We start from the raw sequence: 13619 nt of genomic DNA, 5'->3' as shown, positions 1-13619 counted from the left end.
ACACATGTATTATTATTCGGAAGCTCTGTTTTGTAAATGTGATAATTATATGCTTGTAAAATCCCCTCGCACAAAGGAAACACATCATCCTGTTTAAACACACAGTCACGCCTTTGCATCTGCAATCTCTCTGTTGCTCTCATATTCAATAAATTCACCTGACTGCGTGGCTTCATTATAGACAATTTATGACTGTAGCCGTCCTGTGTCATATGCATGCGCTCGTGTCTGCTTCATGCGTACATATGTGTGTCTCTTTGTACAGATGTGACCGCAGTGAACCATGCAGCCCATTTCTTTCCACAACAAAGGGCAATTAACCAGCGCAGGCTCTCAGTCGACCGCCAGCCGCACTTCCACAAACACCACCGAGAGTTTAAAGCGTAGCCGAAAAACGAGGGGCCTCCCTGCGCTGATTCAATCCAGACGCTGCAGAACTTGCTAAATTAGTCCCATATTACGGCTGATTGTTTAGGAAGCACTTACAAACTTACTAAAGAGCAGTTAGCTTGAAAAAATCTAGCAAATAATAATTATAGGTCACTGCTAGAACACTGTTTAGGCCTGCTGTGAGCAAGTAGCTCGCCTACGGAAGGAAACACGAGTGTTTTTTTTAGGGATAAAGTACATCTTAGAGGTTGTTATCACAGAATAAAGACTGATAGGTTTATTAGCAGGCCTAGTGCAAAGCTGAGCACTGTTATGTAAGATTGAAGTGTTTATTCTATGAAAACAACAATGCTAGATGTAATTTATTGGGATTTTACATGGCTACTTGCCACAAAACATAAAAAATACACATGAAACATTGTTCTGAGATAGAATAGTTAATAAATAATTTAATTAAATGCAAAGCTGACAGAAACAAACACAGCTGATGGAGTATACACTAACCTGTGCATTATTCACACACTAGATGGCACCAAACAGAAACGCAAAGCTGACAGAAACTAAAACAGCTGATGGAGTATACACTAACCTTTGCATTATTGAGTCACTAGATGGTGCCAAAGAGTCAAAAACACAAAGCTGACAAAAATGAAAACAGCTGGTGGAGTATACAATAACCTGCGCATTATTCAGACACTAGATGGCGCCAAACAGAAACACAAACCTGACAAACAAAAACAGCTGATGGAGTATACACTAACCTGCGCATTATTCAGACACTATATGGCACCAAACAGTCAAAAACACAAAGCTGAAAGAAACAAACCCAGCTGATGGAGTATACACTAATCTGCACATTATTCAGACACTATATGGCACCAAACAGAAACACAAAGCTGACAGAAACTAAAACAGCTGATGGAGTATACACTGACCTGCACATTATTCAGACACAAGATGGCACCAAACAGAAACACAAACCTGACAGAAACTAACACAGCTGATGGAGTATACACTAACCTGCGCATTATTGAGACATAAGATTGCACCAAACAGAAACACAAAGCTCACAGAAACTAAAACAGCTGATGGAGTATACACTAACCTTTGCATTATTGAGTCACTAGATGGTGCCAAAGAGTCAAAAACACAAAGCTGACAAAAATGAAAACAGCTGGTGGAGTATACACTAACCTGTGCATTATTCAGACACTAGATGGCGCCAAACAGAAACACAAACCTGACAAACAAAAACAGCTAATGGAGTATACACTAACCTGCGCATTATTCAGACACTATATGGCACCATACAGTCAAAAACACAAAGCTGAAAGAAACAAACACAGCTGATGGAGTATACACTAATCTGTGCATTATACAGACACAAGATTGCACCAAACAGAAACACAAAGCTGACAGAAACTAAAACAGCTGATGGAGTATACACTAACCTGCGCATTATTCAGACACTAGATGGCACCAAACAGAAACACAAAGCTGACAGAAAATAAAACAGCTGGTGGAGTATACATTAACCTGCACATTATTGCCACTAGATGGTGCCAAACAGAAACACAAACCTGACAGAAGCGAAAACAGCTGATGGAGTATACACTAACCTGCACATTATTCAGACACAAAATGGAGACAGTCAAAAACACAAACCTGACAGAAACTAAAACAGCTGATGGAGTATACACTAACCTGCACATTATTGCCACTAGATGGTGCCAAACAGAAACACAAACCTGACAGAAACAAAAACAGCTGATGAAGTATACACTAACCTGCACATTATTCAGACACAAAATGGAGACAGTCAAAAACACAAACCTGACAGAAACTAAAACAGCTGGTGGAGTATACACTAACCTGTGCATTATTCTGACACAAAATGGAGACAGTCAAAAACACAAAGCTGACAGAAACGAAAACAGCTAATGGAGTATACACCAACCTGTGCATTTTTCAGACACAAGATGGCGCCATTAGAAACACAAAGCTGACAGAAACTAAAACAGCTGATGGAGTATACACTAACCTGTGCATTATTCAGACACAAAATGGCGCCATCAGAAACACAAAGCTGACAGAAACGAAAACAGCTGATGGAGTATACACTAACCTGTGCATTGTTCAGTCAATAGATGGCGCCAAACAGTTGAAAAACGCAAATTCAGCATATTCTAACCTACATAATATTATACATTTAATATATTTGTTCTATTATTTAATATTGTTTTTAATGTCAGTTAATAAAAAATACAACTATCGTTAATTTGTTAGCTCAGGTCTATAAAAGAATTGTATCTTTAATTATACATTATGTAAATGTAATAATGTGTGTGCTGAATTACTTTAACACATACATTATTACATTCACATAGTGTATAATTAAGAATACGGTTATTGAACGTCGTCTCACAGCGAGAAGGTTGCTGGCTGGCATTTCTGTGTGGAGTTTGCATGTTCTCCCCATGTTGGCGTGGGTTTCCTCCGGGTGCTCCGGTTTCCCCCAAAGTTTAGCTATAGGGGAATTGTAGTGTAGTTGTAGTGTATGAGTGTGTGTGTGAATGAGAGTGCATGGGTGTTTCCCAGTACTGGGCTGCAGCTGGAAGGGCATCCGCTGTGTAAAACATATGCTGGAATAGTTGGCGGTTCATTCCACTGCGGTGACACCTAATGAGTAAAGGGACTAAGCTGAAGGACATGTTAATTGACTAATGTTAACAAATGCAATCCTGTAATATTTTTGCATTGCTGAAATCGCTTTTAGAAAACATCTGTCAAAGGAAACGTAAGCTGTGTATTAACTATAATTATGAGTAAATGCGGCATAAAAGCAGTGAGGCCCCGATGTCCTGAATTTCATCATCATATGCCCACTCTTCTGTATTTCGCTCCTACTTTTCATCCCACATCTTTTCCTTCCATTCTCCACTTCATCTCTGAGCGTCTCATGTGGCGCTGATTGAACCCCATCAAAGAGTGCGGTGAGAGGAGACGAACTGCTGCAACTCCAGCCGCTCACAGGCTAATGAGGCGCTCACACACACACACACACACACACGCACACACAGACAGACAGACATAAAGACACATACACACACATGCAGCCACGTACACACACAGTCAGACATAAAGGTGCGCACACACACAGACATAAAGACACACACACATAGACATAAAGACACATGCATACACACACACAGACACACACATACATGCACACACACAAGGGGGTCAAAAAGCGACACAGCCACACACACACACACCGACATTAAGACACACAGACACACAAACATACACACGCACACACACACACACACACACACACACACACACACACAAAGACGCATATGCATTCATGCACACACAACTGCAAACACAACACACAGCTGCATACATCTGTCACACACAGACTCACAACACATGCATGCACTGATACTGACAGACACACAGACACACACCCACACACACATACACACTTACAAACACAAAATACACTCAAAATACACACAAACAGATTCTTACACACATAAAACACCCTCTTAAAGATGCGCACACGCACACACACACACACACACACACAACACGGATGCATACACACTTACAAACACAAAATACACTCAAACTACACACACACAGACTCTTACACACACAGAAACACCCTCTTAAACATGCATGCACACACACACACATGTTATTTCACACAAACACACACATTACAGATGCATACACACTTACAAACACAAAATAAATTCAAACCACACACACACACACACCCTCTCAAGCATGCATGCGCGTGCACACACACACACACACACACCGAGAGACATGCCCTTTCACACAGACACACGAACACAGATGCATACACACTTACAAACACCAGAATAGTTGCCGGTTCATTCCGCTGTGGCGACCCCTAATAAATAGGGGACTAAGCTGAAGAAAAATGAGTGAATTAAGGAATATAATGTCAGAATTAATATAAGCATCCAGCGTATGATTTTACGATGACCTTACAGCTCTGTACAATATATGAAATGCTGTATGTGCGTTTATTTCGACCCGTAGATAAAGTAAGACAAATAAATGCAACGTCAAGAAAGGATCTCAGAAGAATGGATGTGAATATTTGACACAATAGAGCTTCTCAACTAGTGTCTTTTCTTCATGTATGCTCTCTCATCAGTGGTTTCTCTCTCTCTCTCTCTCTCTCCTGCCATGTCTCGTCACACTCCCGCAAAACCACAGCGCTCTTCAGAGTCTCTTCCAGAGCAGCCTGGCGTCGGTCTCCCCTTACCAACACACTCTGCGAAACATAGAGGCCCCAAAACTAGCTGGACACTTTAAAAAGAGAACAGCATTCATCTGAGAAACATCTTTAATCAATGCGTATGAATCTGAGGCACGGAACTGAAATCTAGCTCATGCAGTGGGAAAGTAAAGGCTCGTGATATAAATCGAGACACAAAATTAAACTCTAATAGCGTTTACATTGTTAATAATTGCTGTTGAACATACTGTACAGCAAAAATACTGATTTAATATATACAGTACCGTTTACAGTATCTTGCTGGACGAGGTAAAACTAGCTGGACACTTTAATAATAGAGCATTCATTTAAAAGGGTCACGAAACACCAACACACATGTTTTAAGCTGTTGACTGTCGTATATGTGTCCCACACTGCTAAAAACACTAATAGGACACCTATATTTCACTAAACAGTGAAAATTGGTTGTTTTTGCGTTATTTCAAGCAAATTCGTACTTTCGGTTTGAAATTAATTTTTGAAGCTGCGTCACGGTCATGACATAATAGCGTGTATTCCAGCGTGCAGACTGGGCGTCTGTGCCAGAGTGTGTCTTATTACGTCTTACAGTGTGTTGCATTAATGCATGAGTAAGGCTTGGTTCAAACCAATCAGCGCGCTCTATTGTGCAACTTCATTAATATTCATTACTGTCACAGTGTTTAGACGACAGAGACGCCACGTTGTGTTGGCAAAACTAGCATGCAGTGTTGCGTTTATAATTTGCTGCAGGGAAGGTTTTGTTTTCATTTTCTCTCTGTGAGAGCTCAGCTGGAGTCACGTGTGGATTACAGTGCATGCGACGCTCGAGAACAATACGTGTCTACGGAAAATTGTTTACCCGAGAGCTTTTCTCATCTGCAAATGGTGAGATCTGGATTTGCTGCTCGTCTCCTCTTAATAAAGACGCGGCTCTAGTTGCTGGTGATTGTCCTGTCTCTACAGATTTGGTAAGTGAGCGACCAGTGCTCTTTGTTTATTCAGTTTGTTCGTATTGAACTAATGATTACACTGAGTGTAAACATGTTAGCACCACAACCAAACTATTACTGTCGTGGAGGATTTTCACCGCATTTTGTGACCAGAATAACGCATGCGGCTTACCTGCCGAGATTTTTTTCTCTCATTCGCCGTGCGGTATCAAACACTGCATGAAAAATACAGACTTCCATCAATTCCTCAAATCAAATATCTCGTGTGTCGAGAGGGACATGACTGAATTCCCTGAATGAAAGAGCCAAACTGCAGTTAAAGTCCAGCATTTGATAATTTGGCAAATAATTCGACTACAGATGTCCATGTAAACACAGTCACTTTCTCCTGTGTGTGTGTGTGTGTGTGTGTGTGTGTGTATTGACTCTGAAACTCAGCATGTGCTCAAATTACTTGAAGGATTCGGATTTCTGCTTTCCAATCCGTCTCATCATGGATCAACGATTATCCTTTTCTCATCATCTTGTTTCTAAGATTGTTCAGAATGTTCAGTGCATTTAACAACTAGTAGGTTTAACGACTAATTTCTAATAACTAATTTCTTGTTCTTGACTGTACATAATATTTTTACAAGTATTCAGCAATAATAGTATTCAGCTAAAAGATAAGAAACACAATGATAAAGACTGAATCTTCTTCACAGTTTTATTTGAGACTTAAGTTACCAAATTTATTCAATATGTTTTTGTGCAAATTATCTAAAAACATTTTAAGACAGAGAGACGTCCTTAAAGAGTTTAACAAACATCCTTATGCTTTCCAAATAAATACAGAAAATACACATACAGTTGAAGTCAGAATTATTAGCCCCCTTTCTATGTTTAACGGAGAGAAGCTTTTTTTTTTTACCACATTTCTAATCATAGTAGCTTTAATAACTCATCTCTAATAACTGATTTATTTCATGCCATGATGACAGCAAATAATATTTGATTAGATATTCTTCAAGACACTTCTATACAGCTTAAAGTGACTTTTAAAGGCTTAACTAGGGTAATTAGGGTAACTTAGACAAGGTTAGAGTAATTAGACAAGTTATTGTATAACGATGGTTTGTTCTGTAGACTATCAGGAAAAAATATAGCTCAAAGGGGCTAATAATTCTGACTTTTAAATGGCTTTTAAAAAATTAAAAATTGCTTTTATTTTAGCTGAAATGAAACAAATAAGACTTTCTCCTGAAGAAAAAATATTATCAGACATACTGTGAAAATTTCCTTGCTCTGTCAAACATCATTTGGGAAATATTTTAAAAAGAAAAATAAATTCAAAGGGGGGTGAATAATTCTGACTTCAACTGTATACAGCACAGAGAAGAAATGCATGGTAAAAAAATTTGGTACAAATTATTCAACAACATCTCTACATTCACAGAATCCAAATACAGGTCATATTTAAAGCTACTTAACACTTCAGGCTGTGCTTTAAAAGCAAGTACAGCACCACTGGGTGGTCAAATATTAACATTGCAGGAATAGATTACAGCCATAATACAGTAGTGCTGTCACAGTAAAACTCATTTCATAGTAACATGTGGAGAAATCTCACTTTATCCTCACGTTTATCTTTTATATACAGAATTATTAATATTTTTTTAAACAAATGGAATGTCTTTTTTGCCTTTAAGCTGTGCAAACTTGAAATATTATAAAGATTAAGACATAAAACAGAGAGATAAATATAAGCTCATTTAAAAAAGGTACAACAATCAACAGAATGTAATGAAGATTAATATATAAAGTGCCATCAGTGGTCATTTCATGATATTCATAACCTAATAGCTTATGAACATACCTGATAGGTGCAAATGCTTGCTTTGAAAATTGTGCTATAATAATAATGACTTAATATGAGTGCGTATTCATCATGCACATCATCTTCTAGCAGTTCTTCTTGGGGGTTGTCGGACTTGGATGAGCCGGGCAGGATTCACCACACATCCTTTCTCCTGATAATGATTCAGAAGTTTCCTCCATAAGGAACTACAGCGCAGCAAGTTCTCATTTCCTGTCAAAACAAAACAAAAAGCTGAATTATGATACTGTAGCACAGGCATCAAATATAAAACTATTGCTAATTATGTCCCTAGCAGCATTACAGACTACCCTAGTTACCGTGTAACAAGCTTTATATCTAGAACATGCTAGACACCCTGGATTTTGCTCTTTTTTCAAACAAGACTTCCAACATGCTAACAGTGCATAGCCACACATGCTAACTGTGATTAGCTAAGGGTTAGCACATGCTAATAGTGCTAGTGACATGCCAATATCATGCCAATAACATTATAATCATGCTAGCAACATGATAAGCATGCTAAAATGCTAGTAACTTGAATCCTCTTAGCAATATGCTAGTGACATGCAAACCATGCTAAAATTATGCTAGCAATGTTTACATTTATTAATTTAACCGATGCTTTTATCCCAAGCGAATTAAAAATGAGGTTAAAAAAACACTTTAAATTAACCAATCAGAATGCCCTAGCAACTACTCAGAAAACACTCACAACACCTTAACAACAGCTTAGCAATCGCCTAGCAATGGGTAAAAACAAGCTGCGTCCCAAATCGCATACTTATGCACTATTCTACGCCATTTTGTAGTATAAATAGTGTAAGTAGTGTGTTCAAACTGAAAACTCTAAAAATAATAAGTGCACTTTAATTACCCGGATGATGCACTCATTCAGCCGCTAAAATGAAGTGTGTAATGATGGACACTTCACACACTCAACGACCGCAGGTTTGCTTACGTAGCGGAAGGGGCGGAGCTATCGGACGCACATGTTGGATAACTTTATTTATTTTGGATGGTGAAAGCAAAATTCTCCTACAAGAGTGATTATAGCGCCTCCCGATGATGAATGAGGTTATACTCACGGCAGGTATTATCTGATAATTCGGTCGTTTATTTCACTAATTTGGCAACCGTCAAACGTCATCAGGGAAACGGTTTGAATTTCCGCTCAGTAAAAAAACATTAGTGTGCCATTTGGGACGCCATTACATACATATACTATCCTGTTGAGTGTGTAAGTGCATAAGTACATAGTGCATGAGTGCATAGTGTATAGTGTGCCATTTGGGACGCAGCTACAGTCTTGCAAACATCTAGATAATGCTAACAACCACATAACAACACCCAACAATGACATAGCAACCACTCAGAACACCCTCGCAACTACATAGTAACCACCTACAACATCTTAGCAACTACTAATAGTAATCTGGGTGGGGGCAGTACATGATTTGATTGGATGGGAATCACAGGACTGATTTTTCTAAACCTCATAGACAAGAATAAATACAGTAGTGACTGCAGGTTGAAGGAAAGTAGTGGAGTAAAAGAACCGATACTGCACTAAACATGTACTCAAGGGAAAGTGAAAGCACACATTTTTAAAAGTACTTAGTAAATTACAATTTCTGAAAAAAAAGTACTTAATTATAGTAACTTGAGTATTTGTAATTAGTTACTTTACACCGCTGATTTTTAATATTATTTACGTTATTCAGACAATCATGCAGATACACATAATATTGACTCACCGATGATGCACAGCCCTTCTTGTGCTCTGGTAATGCCAACGTTTACTTGATGAGGGTCGGTGATGAATCCAAGCCGCTTCATAATCCAGGATTTGGGTGGTTGTGTCTCTATTTCAGACTTGGGACAAGAGCGCACTGTTGACATGATGACGTACCTCCATTCACTACCTGCAGCCAAACAAACAAAAGATCAGAATTAATAGACTGCTACTGAAATAATTTATATTGAAGCATACGAGTAGCATAATTCAATTCAAAATGTAATATGCAAAATGGCAATGCAATATGTTAAATGGCAATGTATTTCTGTATTTGAATTTGCATTTTCCAAGACATATGAGCAATGTTTGGTGCAGAATGAAAATGTAAATTAAATTACATTGTTTGCATTTCTCATTTCAAACACTGTTTTAATATGTAAATTGTATCCACATTTTAAAGCTTTATAAGTAGCTAAATTAAATTGAAAATGCTATACGCAAACTGAATTTGATGTGAATAAAGTACAAGCAGAAACTGTTGCAAAATGATCATTTAAATGTTGTCCTAAATGCATTTACACTCGCGTCTAGGAAACGCAGGATTACATTTTCAGCATAACAGCATGGGATGTGTGTAGCAAAATTAATTTTGAAATGTAATACGCAAAACGATAATGCAATATGTAAATGGCAGTGTATTTCAGTATTTCAGTTAGCATTTTCCAAGACATATGTGCAATGTTTGCTGCAGAATGAAAATGAAAATAAAAAAAACAATGCATTTTCATTTAACACATCGCGACGAATGAAAGCCGATTTGTAATTGAAAATGCATTCTGGCCTAGCCACGCCCACAGACGGCCACCGTTGCTGCAAGGCGGGTTTTAGGTTATGTCGTCACAGCTGCAGCGAGGACTATTTGGGACATTTGGCAGCATAAACATGGCGAAGTCTGTTCCTCAGCGGCTTCGTGAAGCTGCACGAGCCCTCGAGCGTAAACTGGGAAATACTTTAGAAAACCAATCACCTCCTAGCTCAGTAAACTTGGCTTAAGGTTTGATATTCGCGCACGCAGTTTTAGGGATCCTCTGCAAATTACATCGACAAATTATTTGCTTTTTGCAGCCAAGTGCTATACTTCATACCATGTATTGTATCTTTTCTAAAACATACAGTATAGTGTAAAAGCATGCTTATAACTAAGAAAAGTCAAACAAAATGATATTTTAATTGAACACATCACATCACATAAGGTGCACATACAGAACCGTCAACTGTATCTAGTATTGTGAAAAGGCAAAGCTGAAAATATGAGGTTAAAGCGCCACCCAGCAGTCAAAAGCTGCAGGCGCACCAACTACCGCCACCGTCGCAGTATGAACGGCGCCAAAGTGAACAAATTGAAGTAGTGACATCTCAGTGTTTCCTCTAGGATTTTTTTCCAGCTCTGGAGGCAGACTCTGTAGGCCATTTTACACAGATCTACCAGTACATGTGGCGTTATTTCATTGACAAATGTCATGGGCGCAGTATTACGTCAAGATCGCATTCATGTAATAGCCTACGAGCATGTCAATCTCCGCTTGAGCGCCGATTTCCTCTGCTTGTGCACAAAACTTCTTGCGCGCCCTCAAATATACGCTGCTCAAGTGCAGATTTTCTTGCACTCCCTCAAATAAACGCGGCTGAAGTGTGATTTAGTGCGTTTATGTAGCGAGTATGTCTCCAACATGTATTAGATTTGCTAGGGATATTTATGAATGTCTCCGATAGACTTGCGGAGCGGACCGCGGCATTAATGCGTCCTGAAGTAAAGTGAAACGGCTATAAACTCCAGCAAGATAAAGTCATTATATTCAGAGCCACAGACCTTTATCTATAAATAAAGTATAATTATGGAAACTGTTCATCGTAACTGAAAGCTACGCCGTGTTTGCTGACCACACACATCACACACCTGTCAGTCAGTCAGTCAGTCAGCACGTCACCTTAAAGGGTTAAACAGAACGCACAGCACTGCTATAGTCACAGAAAAGTTTGCGCTGTTATTATTCACTTACCTTTTCATACGTTTTCGGTGCGATTTTAACCCACTATTTAAAAAACGAAAAAAAATTTGAATAAGAAGCTGTAATGTAGCCGTGGCGAAATGAATTTTGGTGTGGCGCCCCTCCACGGAAGAATGAATGTAGCGGAAACCATGCATCTGTATGTAATTTTCTGGGAAACAATATGCACTAAATGACGATATTGACATTTGGTAGAAATGTTTTCAGACCTTTTAAGAATAAAACAAATATTAACAGTTTACTCAAACCCATGGCTAATAAATCCAGGAACATTAAAACTGTTAGCTGTGTCATGTTTAATAATGTTCAAAGCGAACATATTGATGTAAAATTCGATTTTTGAAGGATTATTACCTTGACTCCTCATGATGGTGTTGACGGTGATGTCTCGTATATGGTTATTATGCAGAGACTCACTAATTTTGGCCACTTGAGCATTATATGGTGTGAGAATGGCAATGTCCTTTGTCTTGATCCCAGCCTCAGTCAAAAGAATGGCGACCCGCACCTGTTGGGAAAAGAAATGATTATCAGAAGGCTACTACAACAAACTATTTAAAAAAATCCAATACTAAGTGTGCTTTCACACCTGTGAATTGATTCAGTTGTTCTGAAACAGAGATTACAAATGTTACATTGTTGCTCTTTGCTCTTGGAGCGGTTCGCTTTCACACGGCAAAGTTTCTAATCGGACCAAAAGAGCTAAAACAAGTCACGTGCGAGTAAACTCTCCTTGGTCAGAGTGTCAGGGTTTATTTTGCAGTGTCCCGCTCAGCTGTCAGGAGAGGTGGTGGTTTGGTGGTGATTAACAGGGTGCGCGCGTGACGTGTCTGAGGAGAGATGCAGTGAGGAGAGGTGATAAGTGTGCGCAACGATGCCTATTTGAGGACCGGGAGGGAGACGTGAGACTACCAGGAGATCATCACTCATTTGCGGGCATCCGGAGACTCGCGAAACTTCCCGCCCTACTCATAATTCTCTCTTCATATAGCCGTAAGCCTATTACATATCCATAAAACACTGTGATATAACCGCGCTCGGATCGGATCGCTTTCTCACTGCAATCGAACCGCTCCAGGGTTCGTTTCAATCCAGCCGAGACCACCTCATTCAAGCGATCTCGGAGCCATTACTTTGGCGCGGAACAGAGCGCGATTGCCCTGTTCACATATGCTAATCGAACCGCGCTAACTGGGCAAATGAGACACGTTCCAAAACAAAAGTGTAGGTGTGAAAGCACCCTAACATTTACCTTTTACAGTTATTCTCTAATATTCATTCATTTTCCTTTAGCTTAGTCCCTTTATTCATCAGGGGTTGAACCACCAACTTATCCAGTTTTACACAGCGGATGCCCTTCCAGCTGCAACCCAGCACTGGGAAACACCCATACACACATATACACACACACACATCCCTGCTGAAAAATTCAGCTTAAACCAGCCTAGGCTGGTTGGCTGGTCGACCAGGCTGGTTTTAGAGGGGTTTTGGCCACTTCCAGGCTGGTTTCCAGCCATTTTGAGCCTGGTCTTAGCTGGTCAGGCTGGGAGATGACCAGCTAAAACCAGCTTGACCAGCCTAGCCAAACTGGGAGTCCAGCCAAAACCCCCTATATCCAGCTTAAACCAGGCTGGTCAAGCTGGTTTTAGCTGGATTTGGCTGCTCATTATCCAGCCTGACCAGCTAAGACCAGGCTGGAAACCAGCCTGGAAATGGCCAAAACCCCTCTAAAACCAGCCTGGTCAACCAGCTAAAACCAGCCAACCAGCCTAGGCTGGTTTAAGCTGGATTTTTTCAGCAGGGATGCTGTACGCCCAATTTAGTTAATCAATTCCCCTATAGCGCATGTGGACTGTGAGGGAAACCGGAGCACCCGGAGGAAACCCACGCCAACACGGGGAGAACATGCAAACTCCACACAGAAATGACAACTGGCCCAGCCAGGACTCGACCCAGTGACTTTCTTGCTGTGAGGCAACAGTGCTAACCACTGAGCCACTGTGTCAGCCTCTCTAATATTTATATATATTTATATACAAATTCTTTGAACTTAAAATACTATCTGTCCATTTCCTATTGTATATGTTTGTTATTTATTATAATAAATGCTATCTGACCTTCTATAGCTAATATAGCCTGTTATACCACATACATATTCTGTTTGATTACTGAATTGGGAAACATTTACCAAATAATGTAAATTTGTATCACCTTCACTATTTTCAATTTAAAGTGTGGTCAAGTGACGCCAATCTATAATTCAGCAATGATTTTACAGAGATGTCCGAAATGTTTTGCTTTTTTGGAATGAAAATAC

At 39.5% G+C, this 13619-nt stretch overlaps 1 protein-coding gene across 1 annotated transcript in view; it reads right to left on the bottom strand.

Moving 5' to 3' along the window:
- Window positions 1–6325: 6325 nt before the first annotated feature.
- Window positions 6326–13619, bottom strand: part of helz2a (helicase with zinc finger 2a) — a 46304-nt gene continuing 39010 nt past the window's right edge. Inside the window, exons 19-21 of the mRNA XM_003198847.5 lie at window positions 11657–11810; window positions 9253–9420; window positions 6326–7708 (exon numbers count right to left, since the gene is read on the bottom strand). Coding sequence (XP_003198895.2) covers window positions 7575–7708; window positions 9253–9420; window positions 11657–11810 — 456 coding nt within the window. The 3' untranslated portion in view covers window positions 6326–7574. The remainder of the gene's footprint in view (window positions 7709–9252; window positions 9421–11656; window positions 11811–13619) is intronic.

Source organism: Danio rerio, chromosome 6, assembly GCF_049306965.1.
Source record: "Danio rerio strain Tuebingen ecotype United States chromosome 6, GRCz12tu, whole genome shotgun sequence".
In the NCBI taxonomy this organism is placed as follows: Eukaryota; Metazoa; Chordata; class Actinopteri; order Cypriniformes; family Danionidae; genus Danio; species Danio rerio.
This window is presented reverse-complemented; position numbering and strand designations above follow the sequence as displayed.